Below are 16418 nucleotides of genomic sequence, written 5' to 3' on the forward strand. Positions count from 1 at the left end.
AAACACACAACATCCCCACAGTACAGAGCCCGGACCTGGCGGAGTGATTCACATGTCATGTGACACTGACACACTGTGTGTCAGTGCACTGATGGCGAGGACAAGGACACACTGAGCGGAGTGAGAGTGGGGACTCGGAGGCTAGAGGGGAGAGAGGTCCAACTCCTAGGCCTAGGAGGAGGCTTAGTGAGTGGTGGCTCACTCAAGTGACTCACTGAGTGAGTCTGACACCAGTCTGGCACCAGACCCAGGCCAGAGCAGGCCACGCACTACTAGGCCAACCAGTGCAGCAGCCAGCCCAGAATCAGGAGGACTAAGGTAGGTAGATGTGGTGGTGTGGTGTTTTCTGCAGAGAAGTGTTTTACTAAAAAGGGGCCCACACACTGTGTATAACAGTTATACACAGTGAGTGTGCAGTATTGGTATGGCCTTTTTTTTTTTTTTTTAAGTTAGGAGAGCCTTTTTTTTATTTTTTTTTTGGTTAGTTGGTTGGAAATGCAAATGGTCAGTGCTCAGTATTAATGCAAATGGTCAGTGCTCAGTGTTAATGCAAATGGTCAGCGCTCAGTGTTAATGCAAATGGTCAGCGCTCAGCGTTAATGCAAATGGTCAGCGGTCAGCGTTAATGCAAATGGTCAGCGGTCAGCGTTAATGCAAATGGTCAGCGGTCAGCGTTAATGCAAATGGTCAGCGGTCAGCGTTAATGCAAATGGTCAGCGGTCAGCGTTAATGCAAATGGTCAGCGGTCAGCGTTAATGCAAATGGTCAGCGGTCAGCGTTAATGCAAATGGTCAGCGGTCAGCGTTAATGCAAATGGTCAGCGGTCAGCGTTAATGCAAATGGTCAGCGGTCAGCGTTAATGCAAATGGTCAGCGGTCAGCGTTAATGCAAATGGTCAGCGGTCAGCGTTAATGCAAATGGTCAGCGGTCAGCGTTAATGCAAATGGTCAGCGGTCAGCGTTAATGCAAATGGTCAGCGGTCAGCGTTAATGCAAATGGTCAGCGGTCAGCGTTAATGCAAATGGTCAGCGGTCAGCGTTAATGCAAATGGTCAGCGGTCAGCGTTAATGCAAATGGTCAATGTTAATGCAAATGGTCAGCGGTCAGCGTTAATGCAAATGGTCAGCGGTCAGTATTAATGCAATGGTTTTGTTCTTTAATGGTTTTGTTCATTTTGTGCACCTATGTATTAATATATACCGTCCTAAATATATACCTATGTTTTGAATTTGAAAAAATCATATTTTATTTTTCCAATTAAGAAGGGTTCGGTGAATGCGCATATGAAACTGGTGGGGTTCAGTACCTCCAACAAGGTTAAGAACCACTGTGCTAACAGGTCCTGCGCTGCTCGATAAAGGCCCTGTAGCCACTCTGGAGACAGGCAGGAAAGAACCTTGCCAGAGGCAAGGCCTGAAACTCAATCTTGTAACTTAACCAGTTTGTGAACCCATTTTTCCTAAATGAGAGAGGTCCACAGAACCGGAAGGAAGCGAAGACGTCCCCCTAGCCCAGACGCGGGTGAGGGCGCCCCTTCAGGCTGGGGAAGGCTTGTCTGCCGAACCAGAAGCACCCGCTTTGGACTTACCATTCCAGGGTCTCTTGGAGCCTCCCGCAAAGTTACGGTGGATCTTGAGCCCTTTTCCTGCGATTCAGATGGACAAAAGGGCCCCTTCTGAGTCGAAAAAAAACGGAATTTTTGTAAAATCTTACCTGTAAAATTCCTTTCAGTGAGTCCTCCGATAGTCGCCGCCTCTTCATATTCGTCACAATGGGGTATTAGACTTTGCTCCGAAGGAGTAGCTAGGCAACAGAATATGTTAACATTAAAGCTTTTAACATATCCCACCCACAGGGGGTGGTCCCCTCAGTCAATACCCTCCTACTTCCTGCAACCATATCTCAGTTTCAGTGGAATAGCAGTAGAGTATACAACCAAACCCCAAAAGAGGGGCGGGGGCGGCGACTGTCGGAGGACTCAGAGAAAGGAATTTTACAGGTAAGATTTTACAAAAATTCCGTTTTCTCTTACGTCCTCCGACAGTCGCCGCCTCTTCATATTCGTCACAATGGGGACGTCCCAAAGCAGTGCAAACATGAGGGGTGGGAAACGCAGCCGCGCCGTAAGGCAACGCAGTCTCCACATCAAAGAAAGGAACCTTACCAAAGGAAGGACACCAGCTGGGCAACAGGAAAAAACTTGCTCAACAGGAGCAACAACCCAGGAAAAAACAAATAACCCAGGGATAAAAACGTATCCCAACAGCCAGGGGTCCAAAACAAAAGGACCCTAAGGAACTGCCGCACTAAGAACCTTGCGGCCAAAGGAAGCATCTGCCGATGCCTGAACATCTACTCTAATTTTGTGAAAGTGTGTACGGTCGACCAGGTCGCCGCCTTACACGCCTGGGCCACAGAAGCCCCATGACGACAGGCCCAAGACGTACTCAGACATCTAGTAGAGTGCGCCTTCACAGGCACAGGAGGAACTTTCCCCTGCAAAGCATATGCCTGTTCAATGGTCTGTCTGATCCATTTGGCGATGGTAGAAGCCGACGCCGCCATACCCTTCCGAGGACCCTCCGGAAGGACAAACAAAGAATCCATCTTGCGAAGAGACTCAGTCGATTTAAGGTAAACCCTTATCGCCCGAACATCATCCAAAGAGTGCAACCTCACCTCCTTCGGATGTTTAGGCTTCGCGCACAGCGAAGGCAAGACAATATCCTCATTGAGATGGAATGCCGAAACTCGCTTCGGAAGAAAAGAAGGATTAGGTCGCAAGACCACCTTATCCAAGTGAATGACCAGATACGGAGACTTGCAGGACAAAGCCGCCAGCTCCGACACTCTGCGAGCCGAAGTGATCGCCACCAAAAAGGCGACCTTCTTGGACAACATGGACAACGAGATCTCCCTGATCTGTTCAAAGGGAGCACGTTGTAACACAGATAGAACGAGATTCAAGTCCCAAGGAGGCAGAGGTTCCCTCCTAGGAGGGACCAGATGCCGCACTCCTTGAACAAAAGTGGCAACCAAGGAGTTAGAAGCCACAGGATGTTGAAAAAGAATGGCCAGTGCAGACACCTGACCATTGACCGTAGCCAGCGCCAAACGCTGGTCGACACCCGTTTGAAGGAAGGACAACACTCGAGAAACCGAGTACGTGCGAGGTGAAAACCCCCTGGACTCACACCAGGCAAAATAGGCCTTCCAAGTACGGTAATAGACCTTCCCTGAGGAAGGTTTCCTCGCGTTGATCAAAGTGTGAATGACCTCAGGGGAGAGACCCCTATCCTTCAGGACCTCGGTCTCAACAGCCAGGCCGTCAAAGCCAGCGACTGTAAAGCAGGATGGAATATCGGGCCCTGAGACAGGAGATCGTCTCGAAGAGGTAGACGCCATGGGGCGTCGACCGCCAGATTCACGAGGTCTGCGTACCAGGACCGGCGAGGCCAGTCCGGTGCCACAAGAATCACCGTGCTGCGTTCCGAGTGTAACCTGCGGAGGAACCTGGACAGCAATTGAATCGGTGGAAACGCATACATCAGTCTGTACTGATGCCACGGGGCTACCAACGCGTCTGATGCGTCTGCCCGAGGGTCGCGCGTCCTTGCCACGAACCTTCTCACCTTGTTGTTCAGACGAGACGCGAACAGGTCCACATCTGGAAGACCCGACTTCGCGCACAACATCTGGAAGACAGCCGGGTGGAGAGACCATTCCCCCTGATCCAGGGTCTGGCAACTCAGATAGTCCGCCTGCCAGTTCTCCACCCCCGGAATGTGAACTGCCGTTATCGCCGGGACATGAGTCTCGGCCCAAGACAGAATGTCGGCCACTTCCCGAGCCGCTCGGGCACTCCTGGTGCCCCCTTGGTGGTTGATGTAGGCCACCGCCGTGGCATTGTCCGTCTTGCACCCGAACCGGACAGCCCTGCAGTCGGTCCGTCCAGCGACGAAGGAAGAGATTTATCGCACGCAATTCCAGAATGTTGATCGGAAGGGAGGACTCCCCCTCCGACCAAGTTCCCTGGGAGGACAGAACGCCCAAAACACCACCCCAGCCCGACAGGCTGGCATCCGTGGTGATCACTGTCCATGAGATAGGACGAAAGGACTTGCCCCCGATATCATCGGGGACTGGAGCCACCACAGAAGATCCCTTCTGGTGCGAAAGCTCAACGAAATTAGAAGATCCAGAGATTGCGGTCGCCCGTCCCACTTGGACAGGATCTCCGCCTGGAGACCCCGCGTGTGAAACTGGGCGAAGGGAATCGCCTCGAAAGCCGAGACCATCAATCCCAGAAATCTCATGCACGTACGGAGGGACAAGCACGGACTGTCCCTGAGGGACCTGACTTCCTCCTGAAGAGTCCTGAGCTTGTCTTCCGGCAGGAAGACCTTCGCCTGGATCGAGTCCAGGATCATTCCCAGGTAGGAAAGACGAACCGACGGACTCAGCGTCGACTTTGGAAAATTTATCGTCCAACCAAACTCCTGTAGAGTTTGCATCGTGACAGACAGGTCCTTTTCCAGACCCTGGCTGGACGCAGACCGAACCAGAATGTCGTCCAGATACCCCAGGACCGATATCCCCTGAGCTCTCAACAAAGCCAGAACGGGAGCAAGCACCTTGGTGAAAACCCGAGGAGCCGAGGCGAGACCAAAAGGCAACGCCACGAATTGGTAATGATCCTCCACAATGGCAAATCGAAGGAACCTCTGGTGACCCTCGAAAATCGGGATGTGAAGGTACGCATCCTTCAGATCGATGGAGGCCATGAATTCCCCCGGAACCAGGGCAGCCAACACCGACCGCAGGGATTCCATGCGGAACTTGCGAACCCGCACAAAGCGGTTCAAAGCCTTTAAGTCCAGAATTGGACGAACCTTGCCCTCCTTCCTGGGCACGGTGAACAGATTTGAATAAAACCCCCGAAATCTGTCCCGATGAGGCACCGGAACCACCACTCCCTGAGCCCTCAGGTCCCGCACCGCTAGGTGCAGGTCCCGCAAACGCTCCGGAGACAGCTGAAGATTTGAGGGAAAGAATCTGCTCTCCGGCCGAGAGAGAAACTCGATCTTGTAGCCAGATCGAACGATTTCCTGAACCCACCGGTCCCGCACGCGGGCCAGCCAGGGTTGAAGAAAAAAGAGCAAGCGTCCCCCCACCCCAGAACTGGGTGAGGGCGCCCCTTCAGGTCGCACTGTTATGGGTAGAGGGTCCGGACTGACCGGACTTCTGTTTACCAGACCACGGCTTCTTTTGGGAGCCTTGACCCTTGAACGGTTTGCCCTTGTAGTGCGACCGAAAGGCACGAAAGGACCCCTGAGGAGGAGAAAATTAGTATGCTTCTTACCAGGAGCCCCCTTAGCCTTGGGGAAGTGGGGCAAGAGCGTGCTCTTACCGCCTGTGATCCCCTTAATCAACGTATCCAAGGACTCCCCAAAAAGGCGAGATCCATCATAAGGCAGATTGGCTAAGGTCTTGCGCGAAGATTGGTCCACCGACCAACACTTCAACCAAACCAGGCGGCGAGACAACACCGCCACGCTTTTTACACGTGCAGCCAACGGCACTAAGTCCAAGTCCGCATCACACAGGTACATGACACCCTAATGGATTTGATCCACCATATCCAATGTCGCCGGCGAGGCCGAATCAGCCACTAGGACGCGCCTAAGCACCTGCGTCCAACTTGCGACAGCCTGGGCTGCCATAAGAGAGGCAAACAGAGCTTTAAGCATCGAACCCGTAACAGAATAAGTATGACGGGCAAGGGACTCCATCCTCCTATCCGTGGCATCTCGGAACACCGGGGTATCCTCTGCAGGAATCGCAGTGGATTTGTTCAAAACCGCAATGGCGTGATCCACCGGGGGTGGCACACACCACCGTTCATCAGTGGCAGGCGTGAAAGGATAACGCAGCCTGAACCTACTTGGCACAGCAAAAGGTTTGCGTAAATTGCGCCATTGTTCCTTAACAGCGCGCAGAAAATCATCAGTGCAGGGAAAGACCTGCGATGTCTTGCGTCTTTTCTGCGTCCCATAAGCCGCCAAGGCAGCGGGAGGACACAGTTCATCCTGCAAACGCAGCGTTTGTTTTATAGAAGCAACCAATTCATCCATGATTGCAAGCGCTTCAGGCGAGCCAGGGGGAGAAACATCAACCCCTTCAACCTCAGCCTCCTCCTCGGACCCCACGAGATCCAGGGAGGAACGGGACCCTGATAAGGAGACCCCAGCCATAGCAGCCCCATCACCTTCACCCTCAGAATCAGAGGAAATAGAAACTCTGGGTCTTTTAGTGGATTGAGCAGCCACCAGCAGCTGCACCTGAGCAGCAAGGTTAGCCACCACTTCGGCTAAATCCCCCCCTGGGGGGGGAAACAGCAGTCCCCTGGCTTCCCACCAAGGTGGCAGGAAATTTGCCCTCCTGAGAATCCATTTGCCCCAAAAAAATATGCCGGAGAATAAAGGGTTAACTGCCCCTTTAACAAGTGCAGCGAGCGCAGCCCACCGCACACACACACAAGCACAATGAGACCCCCACAGGGATAAAACTGAACACAGGCAATGGATATAGGAAGGAACAGAAGGATAAAACCTGAGGAGACCCCTGCTGCTGCTGCCTCGATCGGTGCACCCAGGAAAGAGGAAGTGATGCAATCAGGGCGCTCTATTAAAGCCTATGGAAGGCTACAAGAAAATGGCCGCCCGCAGTGAAAACATGCGGCTGGAGCGAGCGCAGGCAAAATGGCGCCGTTTGGCGCCGAAACCGCCGCTCCCCCACTACTGTGATGCATATAACACCACCCATGTAAAAAACATGTCAATCGCTGTATCGTGCCCCAAACATGACAAAAAACATGCCCCACAGCACACAGCCCTTCACACTGTACACAGGCTGACACAGACAGTGCCACACAGCCCCCCCCCCCCCCTGCAGCCCACAGCATGCAGCCAGAGCGATAGGGAGACAAACAGTGTGAACAGAGGCAGGTTACACAGTCCCAGACTGACACCCCCCCCCCCCCCCCGACAGACAGGTCCCCACATAGACACACTTACCTCATAATGGCGTGGGGAACCCGCACAGGCGAACAAGCCGCTGCACATGAGGCAGGGAGAGTCGCATCCAGGACGCACAAAATCGGGGTTAAGAAACCGCACAGCGTCCAGTGAGGTAGCCACCTCACCAATCATCCCTGCATCGAACAGCGATGGGTCGTTCACTGCGCCAGGAGCGTTACCTGGCTGAACGCTCGAAGGCAGGCTGGGAAGCCACTGACCCACGACCTGCGACCAGGGGGATCAGCCCGAGACCCAGCCCGCACGAATCCTCTTCATCAGAGGAACTAACTAACGCTGACAAAAAGACCAGCTAAGTAAAGAGAGAGAAAAAACTCAAACAAAAAATCAAAAAAGAAGAGAAAGGCTGAGGCAAAAAGCCCCAGCATAGAGAGATCCAGCTACTCCTGACAAGCTAGACATTGAAACTGAGATATGGTTGCAGGAAGTAGGAGGGTATTGACTGAGGGGACCACCCCCTGTGGGTGGGATATGTTAAAAGCTTTAATGTTAACATATTCTGTTGCCTAGCTACTCCTTCGGAGCAAAGTCTAATACCCCATTGTGACGAATATGAAGAGGCGGCGACTGTCGGAGGACGTAAGAGAAAAAACCCCATTTACGATGAGGTTCCCTGCCCTTAGCAGCTTGTGGAAGCAAAGTATTCTTGCCACATTTAAGGTCCTAATTATCTCTTCCATAGAGGCACCGAACAGTCACCTACAAAGGGAAGATCAGTCAGTACCTTTTTTAGAAACCTGGTCAGCTGACCAGTACTTCAACCAGATCATGCGGTGAAGGATCACCGCAGTCACAAAAACCCTGCCGACCAGAGGGGCCGCATCCAGGGATGATCACAAATATACTATAACCCTTGGATCAACTAATCTGCTAGCTCAGAAGGATGTTGACTCCTGTCCAGATCCTGGTGCAAAACCTTAGTCCATTCCGTTAAGGTCTGGGATAACAGGGTGATCGCAAACACCGGTCTTAAAATTGCACCAGCCACAGTGAAGAATAGGGATGATCTAACGGTTCGGGTCGACCATCGGTTCAACCCGAACATTGGCTGTTCGAAGTTTGGCCGAATTCTGAACTTTTTGCTGAAAAAGTTCGGAATTCAGCAACCAGAACCGACCAAAATGCAATGGTACAGGAAATGGGCTTTAAAAGCCTGTGATTAGACCAGAACCATCAGTAAAAGCCAATTGAGGGGGCAGGAGAATGCTAGGAATGTGATTGGAGTGACTAGGGGGTCCATAGGCCAATCAGTGAATACGCCCCCCAGTATATAAGATAGCCCCCACCAAATTCCTAGCATTGTAATACAGGGACATGGAAGAGAGTGGAAGCAGTTCTGTGACTTCTGCTACAAAGTGTCATTTAGCAATTTTTATTGTGAGGAAAGGGATATCTAGTGTAGTTAGGGTGCTATTTTCCACTATAGTTAGTTTTAATAATCTAGTTTCTGCAGGGAAAGTTTTAAGTGTAAGGGGACCGTAGTGTAGTGTAGGGTTAACTGACTGACTGCTATGGCAGGGTGACCGCTATAGAGAAAAGATTGTTTCTCTTAGGTCACTTTCAGAACAGGGATATGGCTTCTCGCCGGTCAGCCTGCTTTCTGCTGCAGGCGTTTATAGGGCTTTTTTGAGGTGATGTTTGGAGTCAGGCAAGACATCTGAACTTCTGTGTAGGGGTATATATACAAACACCCATGTCTGTATATATACACACATATATAGGTGTGAAAGGAGCAGAACACTATACTTGCGCTAATGAAATAACACCAATATGTCTCCGCTCCTATCACACCTATATATGTGTAAAATACATATAAGTGTGTGTGTGTGTATATATATATATATATATATATATATATATATATATACATATACCCCTATACAGAAGTTCAGATGTTTTGCATGCCTCCAAAGACCCACAAAAAATGCCCAAAAAAAAACGCCTGCAACAACACACCTGGGCATTTTTTTTTTGGCGCAGGCATTTTTTTGGGTCTTTGGAGGCAGGCAAAACATCTGAAATTCTGTATAGGGGTATCTATACACACACATTTATGTATATATACACCTACACATACATAGGTGTGAAAGTAGCAGAACACTATGCTTGCGCTAATAAAATAATTAACAGGCATACGTCTCCGCTCCTATCACACCTATATATGTGTATATATACATATAAGTGTGTGTGTATATATACCCCTATAGAGAAGTTCAGATGTTTTGCCTGCCTCCAAAGACCCCATAAAAAATGCCCAAAAAAAACGCCTGCGCCAAAAAAAAAAACCGCCCAGGTGTGTTATTGCAGGTTTTTTTTTGGGGTCTTTGGAGGCAGGCAAAACATCTGAACTTCTGTATAGGGGTATATACACACACACACTTCTATGTATTTTACACATATATAGGTGTGATAGGAGCGGAGACCTATTGGTGTTAATTATTTCATTAGTGCAAGTATAGTGTTCTGCTACTTTCACACCTATATATGTGTATATATACATATAAGTGTGTGTGTATATATATACCCCTATAGAGAAGTTCAGATGTTTTGCCTGCCTCCAAAGACCCCCAAAAAATGCCCAAAAAAAAAAACGCCTGCAACAACACACCTGGGCATTTTTTTGTGGCACAGGCATTTTTTTGGGCATTTTTTGTGGGTCTTTGGAGGCAGGCAAAACATCTGAACTCCTGTGTAGGGGTATATATACATACACCCATGTCTGTATATATACACATATATAGGTGTGAAAGTAGCAGAACACTATGCTTGCGCTAATGAAATAATGAACACCAATATGTCTCCGCTTCTATCACACCTATATGTGTGTATGTGTATAAATCAGTGTTCATTTTGGCAGCAAATTTCAATTTAGTTTTAGTCTTAGTCTTAGGACTAAAATGGCATTTTAGTTTTAGTCCCATTTTAGTCTTCTGCAAGTGTTTTAGTTTTAGTCGTATTTAGTCGACTAAAACTTCAGTGCATTTTAGTCGACTAAAACATCTTACATTTTAGTCGACTAAAACGCCCTACATTTTAGTCGACTAAAACGCCCTACATTTTAGTCGACTAAAACGCCCTACATTTTAGTCGACTAAAACGCCCTACATTTTAGTCGACTAAAACGCCCTACATTTTAGTCGACTAAAACGCCCTACATTTTAGTCGACTAAAACGCCCTACATTTTAGTCGACTAAAACGCCCTACATTTTAGTCGACTAAAACGCCCTACATTTTAGTCGACTAAAACGCCCTACATTTTAGTCGACTAAAACGCCCTACATTTTAGTCGACTAAAACGCCCTACATTTTAGTCGACTAAAACGCCCTACATTTTAGTCGACTAAAACGCCCTACATTTTAGTCGACTAAAACGCCCTACATTTTAGTCGACTAAAACGCATTTTAGTCATCTAAATGGTCATGGTCAGGTCAGAGAGGATGGCCTGCAGTCAGTGCAGTGAGTGCACACGGTGCTGCTCAGAGTGCTGGATGGGGGTCTCAGGTTTAAGGGTGGTCTCTGGTCTGACTCTGAACTGAAGTTGTTGAACAGGATGGGCCGGGCGGGCCTCAGCAGCCTATATGGACGCACACAGTCCTGGATGGATGGCGGAATCGGATGCCAGTGGTGACTGGTGAGTGGTCTGAGGGGACTCAGGGAGGCAGTAATAGCTGGCCTGGCTGTTAACTAACAGTGGGTTCTCTGCTCTGGATGTGGTGGTGGCCGGGTGCCAGTGCCGTGTGATGAGTCGGGCCTGGCGCGTCTGGCTGTAGTGCTGCAGCTGCAGTGCTCTGGTGAGGTCAGGTGACTGGTCTCGAGTCGACTCTCTTGTAGTAGTTCACTCCTCAAGTCGGACGTCACGGGGCACGCCACGCCAGACGCCACACAGGCGGAGCTCCGTGAAAACCGGAAGTTGGGTAAACGTCCCTGCCTCACATTCTCATTTCGTTTGTTAACAAAAACGGATTTGATTTTCATCATAGTTGTCGTCATTTGACGAAAATGTGCTATACTTTGCGTCTCGTTTTCGTCAGTTGAAAAATGCCGGTGACTAAAGCAGTGACGAAAGCAGTGACGAAAACGTTTTCGTTGACGAAATTACCACTGCTGTAAACTCCATTGGCTGTAATGTCATTGCACATAATACCTGAATATATTACCAACATTAAATATTAGGAAAAAATATAAGAAAAGCCTTTTTCTTAATGGTTTAGTTTTCAGCAGCTTAGTAGATGCTCCTTACTTATGCGTATGCGGTGGTGCAATACATCTTTAAACTTTAATGTGATATTATTACATGCTTTGGATGGAATTGTGTTGCTGATATAGAAATGGCCAGCAGAGGAGTGTTAAATTTGACATCAAAATTTTATTTTGTTTTAGTTCTAGTCTTATGACTAAAATGCCATTTTAGTTTTAGTCGTATTTTAGTCATCTGAATTGTTTTCGTTTTAGTCGCATTTTAGTCGACTAAAATTGTGTTAATTTAGTCGACGAAAAAGTTTTAGTCGGTTTTAGTCGACGAAATTAACACTGGTATAAATACATACAAGTGTGTGTGTGTGTGTGTGTGTGTGTGTGTGTGTGTGTGTGTGTGTGTGTGTGTGTGTGTATATATATATATATATATATATATATATATATATATATATATATATATATAACCCTATACAGAAGTTCAGATGTTTTGCCTGCCTCCAAAGACCCCCAAAAAATGCCCAAAAAAAAACGCCAGCTGCAAAAAACACACCTGGGCGTTTTTGTAGCTGGCGTTTTTTTGGGCATTTTTTTGGGGTCTTTGGAGGCAGGCAAAACATCTGAACTTCTGTATAGGGTTATATATACACACACACTTAAATGTATTTTTACACACACATATATAGGTGTGATAGGAGCGGAGACATATTGGTGTTCATTATTTCATTAGCGCAAGCATAGTGTTCTGCTATTTTCACACCTATATATGTGTATATATACAGACATGGGTGTATGTATATATACCCCTACCCTACACAGAAGTTCAGATGTTTTGCCTGCCTCCAAAGTCCCCCAAAAAATGCCCAAAAAAACGCTTGCTACAAAACCGGCAAGGTGTAAAAATAGCGGAGCCATATCCCTGTTCTATAAGTGACCTAATACAAACAATCTTTTTTTTTTCTGGTTCTGGACATGCTACAGAGCTGAAACTTCACAGGTACACTTTTTAGACCCCCAGACACTAAATCAAAAGACTTTTTTTTTTTTTTTTTTTAATTTTTGCAATAATTGGCTCTCCATCAAAAATGACAATTTTTAAGAACCTTTTTGTGTGTGATTAATAGTCCCTGGGGCATGACCCAGAACCCTAAGCACTTTTTAGGGGCATTTATTGGGTTTTAGGGCTTCAAAATGGTGTTTTCTGATTACCGAAGTTCGGGTCCTATTGCTTTCAATGGGGTTCTGAAATCCGGGCCGAACTTTCGGGAAGTTTGGATGTTCTGGCCGAACCGAACTTTTGAAAAGTTCGTTCATCCCTAGTGAAGAGGTACCAGACCAGAGCCTCAGCTCTTTTGTCCACAGGGGTCCTTAAAAAGGACAGGAAATCTTCCATCAGCAAAAAGTGTGGCCTTATTCAGCCTGGAAACCTGAGTCCACCAACAGTGGAACTGTCAGTTTCTTCAGAAGAGACGCCTCAAAGAGATTACTCCTATCAAAACGCTTAGGTATTCCAGCCATGCGTTTCGAGGAAACCCACTGACTAGTGTCAATCTCGTCAAAATAGGCAGGAAAAGGAAAAATCTTATTTACCTTGGAAAATTTGTGGGTGCCAAATTGAACCGGCGTCGCCAACTCAGCAGCAGCTGAGTCCTCCAACTTTAAACGCACTGATACAATCTGGGCCTCCACCAGCGCTTTTTCATGGGTGGCTGCAGACGACGACTCATCCACACTATTAGAGCACTCAGCGTGTGTGGACGCAGACCCAGTGGGCTGACTCTTGTCCACGGCGGCCAAATCCACCTCAGAATCTGAGAAAGCAGAGGATACAGGTGAAGGCGGGGAGCGCTTCTTGCCAGTTCTCCTTCGCAGGGCCATAAATACTTTGGCTACTAGTGACTACAGGGCTGCCATTATGGCTGCCAGGGCAGAGAGAGGGTCCCACAGCTTCCAGGAGCAGATCGGGTGGTGAAATGCACTCCCCAGGCTCCATGACTATAGAGGGTTAAGCGGAACCGCGCTGCTCAGCAAAAAAAATAAAAATAAATAAAAAAACTTAAAAAAAAAAAAAAAAAACCACATGATGCACAGCTGTGGCACTAAAAGAAGCAGCACACCCATGGCACTGTATACAGCGAAGGAAGGATAGTGTACCCCCAGAAACTCACCACCTGAGCTGGAAAGCCCCAAATTGATCTGCCACACTGCTGGAAAGAGGAGTATTAGGGGAACAGATGAGGGCATCCAAATTTAAGGGGGAAACCAACAAGGAGGAGGAAGGACACAGGGGGCCTACCATCCCCAGGGTGGGCCCACAAACACCCCAACAATTCTGCAGGAAAGGAGGGGGGGAACACTACTCACCATACCACGGTGACCAGGTGGGCACCACTCCCAGCAGTTCACCGCACCATCTTGGAATGGGGGTGCTGCTGCCCGAGGTACGCTGCGAACCTGGTCATGACTGCTGTCGTGACCAGGGCTATGCGACCTTGCAAGGTGTTTCACTCGCCAGTCAGCCCTCGTCCAGTGGGGCTATGCCACGGCCAACTTAGCGCGGAGCTAGTAGTTGGGTCGCGCTTGTAGGCCAGACTGGGAAGACTAAGGATCTAGAATATCCAGTGCGTCGCCCAGTCCGGCTGTTGATTTAGTTCACACAGGAACAAAAATAAAGAAAAAAAGTAAAAAATTCCAATAAATTAGGAAAAATGCCAGGACCGCAGATCCCAGCAGAGAACCAGGTCCTTACTCCTGACTAGGCAGGGAAGTCCTACAGCAGGAAGAAATGGTATACCCTCTGGGACTACCCCAGGGGCATAAGCAAAAAGGTTTCAGCCTAGTCCTTATCCTGAAGACAGTATAATACCCAATGGTCTGAAGAATTGAAGCTGTATCTGTCAGTGAACGAAAGAGAAAAACCTTTTGCCTTTAGAACCAAATCACTTCCAGCCCAGGACTACATTACATGTTCCATGAGGCATTGTTCCTCACACATTAACAAGTTCTTAGGCAATTCCTGACATGGAAGGTGTACTGAGCTGTATGTGTGCTGCACTGTATTTCCTGATATGTAAACAAATAATGCATTCTGTATGCAGACCAACTAATCGATTATGAAAATAGTTGACATTTTCATAAATCGATTAGTTGTTGATCGATTAGTTGTTGATTAGTTGTTTCAACTCTAAAAAAAAAAAAAGCTAGTCTACAAAATTTTAAACTTCATGCCTTGCATTGCACTTTACATACACTTTTAAATCAAGCAGTAAAACGAATGAAGTCCCCTAAAGACAACTGCATTTTAGGTTATCGTACGTACATTTATCAATGGCACTCACTGATGAGACATTTCAGAAGGATTACTGGTCTTTCAACACAACAAACTTATATCTGTTAATGTTTAAATGTAGTTCAGCACTTACCATGCATGGTCCTAATGCATTCAAATCCTTGAAAATCCCATAGCTTTATGGTCATGTCAGCTGAGCAGGAGGCCAGCATTTTGCCAGAGTGATCGAATGAGATATCCTGCACAGAGTCTGTGTGTCCCTTGAGTGTTCGCTCAAAATCTCCCGTCTCATAGTCCCACACCTAACAATGAGAGAGAAATCTGTTAACGCCAGCCTGTGGCTTGACAAGGTGTGGAGGCTTCCATTTGCACTCTGCAGGGCAGTCTGGCATATCTCTGAATAATTAGCCAGGCACAGACAAAGAAAGCTTGCCTAACATTCTCCATTCAGGTCTTGGGCTTTTACCTCTGCCAAGAAAATAATACTAAGCATGATCCAAAACACACACATGGGCAGACTAGCATAATAAACAACAAAATTGATTGATAAAGGCAACAACGTGGAGGTTGTAGTTTTCATACCAAAAAACACACACGGTAGAATATTGTAGGTGAGGTATCAAAATAAGAATAAAAAAAAAAAACCCAAAACAAACACAAAGATTGGAGGGGGGGGGGGGGGGGGGCGTACATTCAGTTTTTTTTTTTTTATTATTATTTTTAGGGTGAGATACAGTATCTCACAAAAGTACACCCCTCACATTTTTGTAAATATTTTATTTCTTTTCATGTGGCAACACTGAAGAAATTGCACTTTGCTACAATGTAAAGTAGTGAGTGCACAGCTTGTATAAAAGGGTACATTTGCTGTCCCCTCAAAATAACTTCACACACAGCCATTAATGTCTAAACCAGTGGCAACAAAAGGGAGTACAGCCCTAAGGGAAAATGTCCAAATTGGGCACAGTTCGCAATTTTCTCTCCCGGGTGTCATATGACGCAGTGTTACAAGGTCTCAGGTGTGAATGGGGAGCACGTGTTAAATTTGTTTTATTGCTCTCTCATACTGGTCACTGGAAGTTCAACATGGCACCTCATGGCAAAACGGAGGATTTGAAAAAGAATTGTTGCTCTACATAAAGATGGCCTATGCTATAAGATGATTGCCAAAACCCTGAAACTGAGCTGCAGCATGGTGGCCAAAGTCATGCAGTGGTTTAACAGGACAGGTTCCACTCAGAACAGGCCTCGCCATGGTCAACCAAAGAAGTTGAGTGCATATGCTCAGCGTCCTTTTCAGAGGTGGACTTTGGGAAAGACGTTATGAGTGCTGCCAGCATTGCTGCAGAGGTTGAGGGGGTGGGTCAGCCTGTCTGTGCTCAGAGCATACACTGCATCAAATTGGTCTACATGGCTGTAGTCATAGAAGGAAGCCTCTTCTAAAGATGGTGCACAAGAAAGCCTGCAAACAGTTTGCTGAAGACAAGCAGGCTAAGGACATGATTTACTGGAACCATGCCCTGTGGTCTGATGAGACCAAGATAAACTTATTTAGTTCAGATGGTGTCAAGCGTGTGTGGCGACAACCAGGTGAGTACAAAGACAAAGTGTCCTGCATACAGTCAAGCATGGTGGTGGTGGGAGTGTGGGGCTGCAGGAGTTCTGCCAGCACTGGGGAGCTACAGTTCATTGATGGAATAATAAATGCTAACATGTCCTGCGATATACTGAAGCAGAACATGATCCCCCTCCCTTCGGAGACTGGGACGCAGGGCAGTATTCCAACTTGATAACGACCCCAATCACACGTTCAAGACTACCACTGCCTTGATAAAG

The 16418-nt window shown here is 47.6% G+C and overlaps 1 protein-coding gene across 1 annotated transcript in view; it reads right to left on the reverse strand.

Annotated features, from left to right (window-relative positions):
• Nucleotides 1-16418, reverse strand: part of PAFAH1B1 (platelet activating factor acetylhydrolase 1b regulatory subunit 1) — a 167096-nt gene that overhangs the window by 64884 nt on the left and 85794 nt on the right. Inside the window, exon 5 of the mRNA XM_082246511.1 lies at nucleotides 14716-14884. Within this exon, the coding sequence (XP_082102637.1) occupies nucleotides 14716-14884 (169 nt within the window). The remainder of the gene's footprint in view (nucleotides 1-14715; nucleotides 14885-16418) is intronic.

The sequence above is a fragment of the Pelophylax lessonae genome (genome assembly GCF_965119305.1).
Source record: "Pelophylax lessonae genome assembly, chromosome: 2".
NCBI lineage: Eukaryota > Metazoa > Chordata > Amphibia > Anura > Ranidae > Pelophylax > Pelophylax lessonae.